Source organism: Barbus barbus, assembly GCF_936440315.1.
Source record: "Barbus barbus genome assembly, chromosome: 1".
Taxonomy (NCBI): domain Eukaryota; kingdom Metazoa; phylum Chordata; class Actinopteri; order Cypriniformes; family Cyprinidae; genus Barbus; species Barbus barbus.
In genome coordinates this window covers 30,630,321-30,635,625 of record NC_136729.1, presented here as the reverse complement: position 1 = coordinate 30,635,625, position 5,305 = coordinate 30,630,321, and the positions used below count along the sequence as shown (strand labels likewise).

General features: G+C 39.6%; 1 protein-coding gene across 1 annotated transcript; it reads right to left on the bottom strand.

The window, feature by feature from the left end:
• Positions 1-973: 973 nt before the first annotated feature.
• LOC306880201 (insulin-like growth factor 2) lies at positions 974-5,014 on the bottom strand. The gene is made up of 4 exons (XM_079433563.1): positions 4,750-5,014; positions 4,320-4,452; positions 3,409-3,584; positions 974-2,547 (listed from the first exon to the last, which is right to left on the bottom strand). The coding sequence occupies exons 1-4, from the start codon at positions 4,807-4,809 to the stop codon at positions 2,311-2,313; spliced, it is 606 nt and encodes a 201-aa protein (XP_079289689.1). The 5' UTR covers positions 4,810-5,014; the 3' UTR covers positions 974-2,310.
• Between the last annotated feature and the right edge of the window lie 291 nt (positions 5,015-5,305).

Genomic DNA, 5,305 nt, shown 5'->3' with positions numbered 1-5,305 from the left:
TAACCACTGAAAGTGCTGCTGCTCCTGTATGACACCTGAATGCTCAAACTGTTCTCACAGGAGCCTTTTGGTAGTATTTGATGACCTTTTGATCACATGATGACCAAATACAATCAGACTACCATACTGTTAACAGTATTTATTACCCTCATGTCATTTCAAACCTGTGTGACTATTTCTTCTATTGAAAACAAAGTATGAAGCCCTGCAAATTAATATTGCTACCAAAACGTCCTTATTAAAACTTGAGGCCACATTTTATTTTATTCCCTCATTTTAGTAAAATTGTGGCCACGTAGGAATCAATTCATTTTTTTACATATATTTATTTCTTTTTTTTTTAAATGGGGTTTAATATTGTTTTGGACCCTGCTGGTTTTCATTGCACAGACAAAAACAATAGAAACATTTTTAGAACTATTTTCTAAGTTCCACAGAAGAAAGGAAGTCCCACAGGACTTGAAATAGGCATTGGTAAATTGGTACATTATTAAACTATAGTTCCACACTCTTTAACCATGTTTTTAACACTTGCAAGAGACCATTCCCATTCTGGTTGCACCATCTGTACGCTTCAGTTGATCATTGTGATTCATAAATACATCCAATTGCAATATCTTCTTAAACAGACCTTGGAAAGAAAATGAGACTTAGTTTGGAGAGGACACCTACAACTAAACCTTGAGGGCACTGAAGATGAGGCTCACCTTTTCATGGTGCACAGGTGATGTAGAGTATGCGTGTTTCTGAGTTGACCTATGGCATTTTGTCAAGGTTAGTCAGCAAATCATCAAGACTTTGTGTTCCCCTGCCTTCACCCTTCCCTTAGGGCAGCCAGGTCACTGCCTGTGTACGTATGCACTTGTTTTGCCGCACCAAATGCATTCCAAAAGCTATCGACTCATCCACCTTTTTTATATTAGCCAACATGCAGTAAAATAAGCTTTTAAAAAAGTGAGTCAGGATGACTGTAGAAGCTTCCATTGACTTTACTTATAAAAGGAGATATAAAATTTTTTGGTACATAGCATCTACATACATAAGCAGAACAACTAAAAAAAAAAAGATAATATACAAAAAAAAAAAACTGCCAGTTGTGCATGTAATCTTTCATTGGGACTGAATTTTATGGGTTACATCAAAATAAATAACGCCTTGATACAGTGCCATTACTTAAAGAAAATGTTTGGTGGCTCAATTTGCAAGACTGGTCATACTAAGGTCAATGACAACATTTTATGAGACTATTCATACATATTCAAGTATTTTTTTTAAAGCAAAAGCACTGAAATACTATGTTTGTATGTTGAAAATATGCAAGAGGTTATTGCTGATTTTCCCTTTAAAACGATTGTTCGATTTTTATTTAATTTTTTTTATTTTTGTGTGTGTGTGTCTATGTGTAAAATACTGTCTAAATAACAGTGAAGACGATTTGCAAAGATAAAATGGCAGAAACTCAAACCAGAAACAGGTATGTTATGGATACAATATATGACACCTCAAAACATGTCAGACTGCTCTTGCCCAAAGTCCAAGATGACTTGATTGCAGATGTCCTCAGATATGATATCAGATTGATATTTTTGTGATGTTTTCTGACTTCCATTGCAATTTGATAGCAAAGGCTTCACCTTCATTCTCCAGGGCACAGATTATGGATCTTGAACAGCCAAGCACAGATACAGTTTTTCCTGGTTGAGCTCATCTCCAAACAACCAGTCTTACTGAATTGTCTTTTGAATACAATCTTTTTTTTTTCCTAAAACGGAAAAACTCTTTAGCAAACTCCTTTTGAGTCCAAGTTAGCACCGTAATGTTATCATATTTAGCAGTCCATAAAAATAGTGCTGTTAACAGTCCTTGGCTTTGCACAGCCAGCCAACATTTTCCTTACTTTTATTCTGTCTTTATGCCACAGGTGTGGCATTTTAAAGGTGCAGGTAAAGGACTCTAATCTCAATAAATTCATTCCTTAAAATATGGCATTTAAAATAGGGTGCAAGCAATACAGAACCATAAATGCTTTTGCAGGCGGCAGACTTTTGACATTTGCGTTGTGGCAGCTTCCTCAGCATCAGTTCTTGGCATCCCTGTGATATTCATCAAGACTGCATTTATCTCTCTTGTCCCATTACATTCACTTTCAACGTTAACTTCTAGTTTCGAAGGCTGATAACACACAGAGCGTTCATAATCTGGATTTGAGAAAGACGGTGGGCGAGTGGTATGACTCATGAAAAAAAGTGTCTCTACTGACCAAGACTTGGCTATAATCCCTTGTTTGTTCCTATTTGGGAAAGGTGGCCATCATTTGTGGGATGTGTTGATCTGAATGGGTGGAAGGATGGCAGGGTGTCTGTTGGGAAGGGTCATGAGGGGCCGGTGGAAACTGGCTTGCTCCTCGTGTTGGATTTTCTCCATCTGCCTCCTAAACTTCCTGGCAAGCAGGATGGATGGGACCCCTCTCCTTAACCTCTGGGCAGCCTTTCTTTGCCTTACTTCATATTTGGAATACTTCACACCAAGAGGCCCTCCTGGGATGTCCTGCAAAAAAGAAGAACTTGCTGTAGATTCTGTAATTCATTGACTTTGAGGATTTGAAACACCGTAGCTCAAACAATAGAGCATCGTGCTACCAACAGAAAGGTCATGGGTTGAACTGATGAAATGTGTATATTGAATGCAATGTAAATAGTGTCTGACAAATGCGTCCATGTAAACTTCAATATGATTATGAACGAAGACAAAGGGTAGCTTCAAATCGAATGCGTCACAGACATAGGCTACTCTTACCCAGTAAATTAAACACATCCCAACTATAGACTGACCAAAGTCAGACTCTTATTTGTTGAACAGGGTGAGAGAAGCAATACCCTCCTCGACTTACAATGTGAACGTACTGTTCTCAAGTGGGGCTGACTATTGTGTTGTTATTGGGTTGTTTGTTTTTGTTATTTTCAAATCCAAGCCATGGCCAGCTGGCCAACTGTCTTGCCAACGCTTAACATATTTCCATGCCAAGAGCACATGGCACAAAAATTTGCCAGAATGCGGCATAACACTTGTACTTGTTTTGGTGCTTGGAATAATGACATCATTGCACATGCTGTCCAATAGAGTTTTATGGTGTTACCATGGGCTTTTGTTTGTGTAACTAACAATCTCCCTCAGTGTTGTTCCTATATCATCTTTAATGCAGTCTACAGCTTTCTGATGATCTCTGCCATTTTCTACATAGCTCAGCGATTCTGAGAGTGGAGACGTGGTTAATATTGATTTTGGTGAGATAAAAACAGGCTGCGTGTCTGACTAGCCTGTCTAGTCTGAGTCTGTGTTTGTGGGTTCAGCAAAATCATTGTGCTGGGCTTTCGACGGGGGGAGGGGGAGATAAACAGCTCCATGTACCTTGTGAAGAGCCTGCATTACTGGTAAGGCCTGCAGCGTGCTGGAGGAAACATCTCGCTCTGACTTCATGGGCTTTGCACAGTACTGCTGCAGCAGACGTAGCTCGCAGCTCCGAAAGCAGCATTCTTCCACTATTCCTCTCTGAGGACGGCGGCTGTTTGATCTGTTCGGCCTGCCTGGGTGGGGGAAGAGAAGGTAAGCGATCAACTCCGGGGTTCCCCTGGAAAGCGACCAACGCTACCAATTCACACCCTATTGTTTATATTTCACCAAATCCCACATGAGGCTGCTGGCATGTTCCTAGGATTTCTGAAATCGGAGACTGCATCAACAGATCCCTTCTTTCTTTCCTGTTGTTCGTGACTCCCTTTTTTTATTTCTGGCACTAACTAATTTGATAAGGACTTTAGAAAGTCACAAAGAACAGTACACAGAAAAACAAATATTGTTCTGGTGTTCCCAGGGATGTGTGAATAGCTAGCAAAATTGATTCGTTAACCTTGCCATTTGCCTACTAAACAGAGATAAAAGATAAAGAACAGCAGGAGAGACACAAAAGGGGGAAGTCCACCGTCATCTGATATGAATACAGGGGACGAGAGAGAGAGAGAGAAATCTTTTGCAAACTACTAAATAACTTGCAGACACAAATTCCTTACAATACTGGCATTTAACAGCACTGATGGCTTTCACTGGGAATACTTGCTAGAAAGCAATTAGAGGCACATTTCCCCTTTAATAAACACCCTCATTGTGACAGTCATTAGTGCACATCTAACTATACAAAGAGCAATTTGAAAGACAAGACCGATGACAATGCCATACTGTGACAACTTCTACAAGACAGATAGCTATGTAAATGTTTAGAATTCCTGACAACCATCACACAGCACTGTGAGAGTTACACTTACTGATATAAAACCCATCTTTTCCACACACGAACTGAAGTGTATCCACCAGTTCTCCACCGCAAAGTGTCTCCCCTGTTCTTACGGGGGATGCGACCATGAACAATGACAGAATGAAGAGTATCAGTGAACGCATCTGTGAAATGAAAACACATTTGAGTGGGAGTCAGTTCATAGATCCGTATCGTTTAACAGAGGTTACTGATGTGATTGTGCTGATTTCAATCACGCGAGCAAAGAGCGACACAAAAAGTTCAAAGTAACTGTGGAGAAGCAATCATACTTATCAGTGATACAATCAAGAAACGGCTACGCTTAAAACAATGATGTCCCCAACTTTTCTATAAGCTTTACATATCGTCATGAATATTCCTAAACATGCAACTGTAATTACGTAGAAACGATTAAACTAAACATTGTCACTTTCTCTTACCGTTGCTTGTTTTTTCCCCGTTTTTCGGCACGATGCACAGAATAAATGGTTATCATCCATGCTAGGCGGTTTGTGGAAAACGACGTTCACTGGTTGTTGTACTAAAGAATTGCTTTGTTTAATTTCCAGTCTGTTGCATTTCTTTGAGTGATGCTTGTGGCTGTCTCAAAGTTCAGAGGACAGGCAAGGCATATGTAGTGAGAGGCAATTTATACTAACACCCGCCCCTCGCACCCCCAGCCCACTGTAGCGATGTCCGATTCGTGAACGAACGGTTCTTTTGAGTCGGATCTTTTTTTTAAATGAACCGGTTGAACCGCTGCACAATACCGACCAGAATCAGTACACCGAATTAGTAAGAAGAACGGTTCTCGACTCTTTAAACGAGAACTTGTTTTGTGATAGTTTTATAAACATATAGCATTTCAATTTTACTGTTGTTTCTTGATTCTGCAAATTATACTTAGATTATACAAAATGACAAAAAAACATTCTTATTAAGAAAACATTTAGAATATGAAATGCCTTTATTTGGAACGCTTTACGTGATGACGTA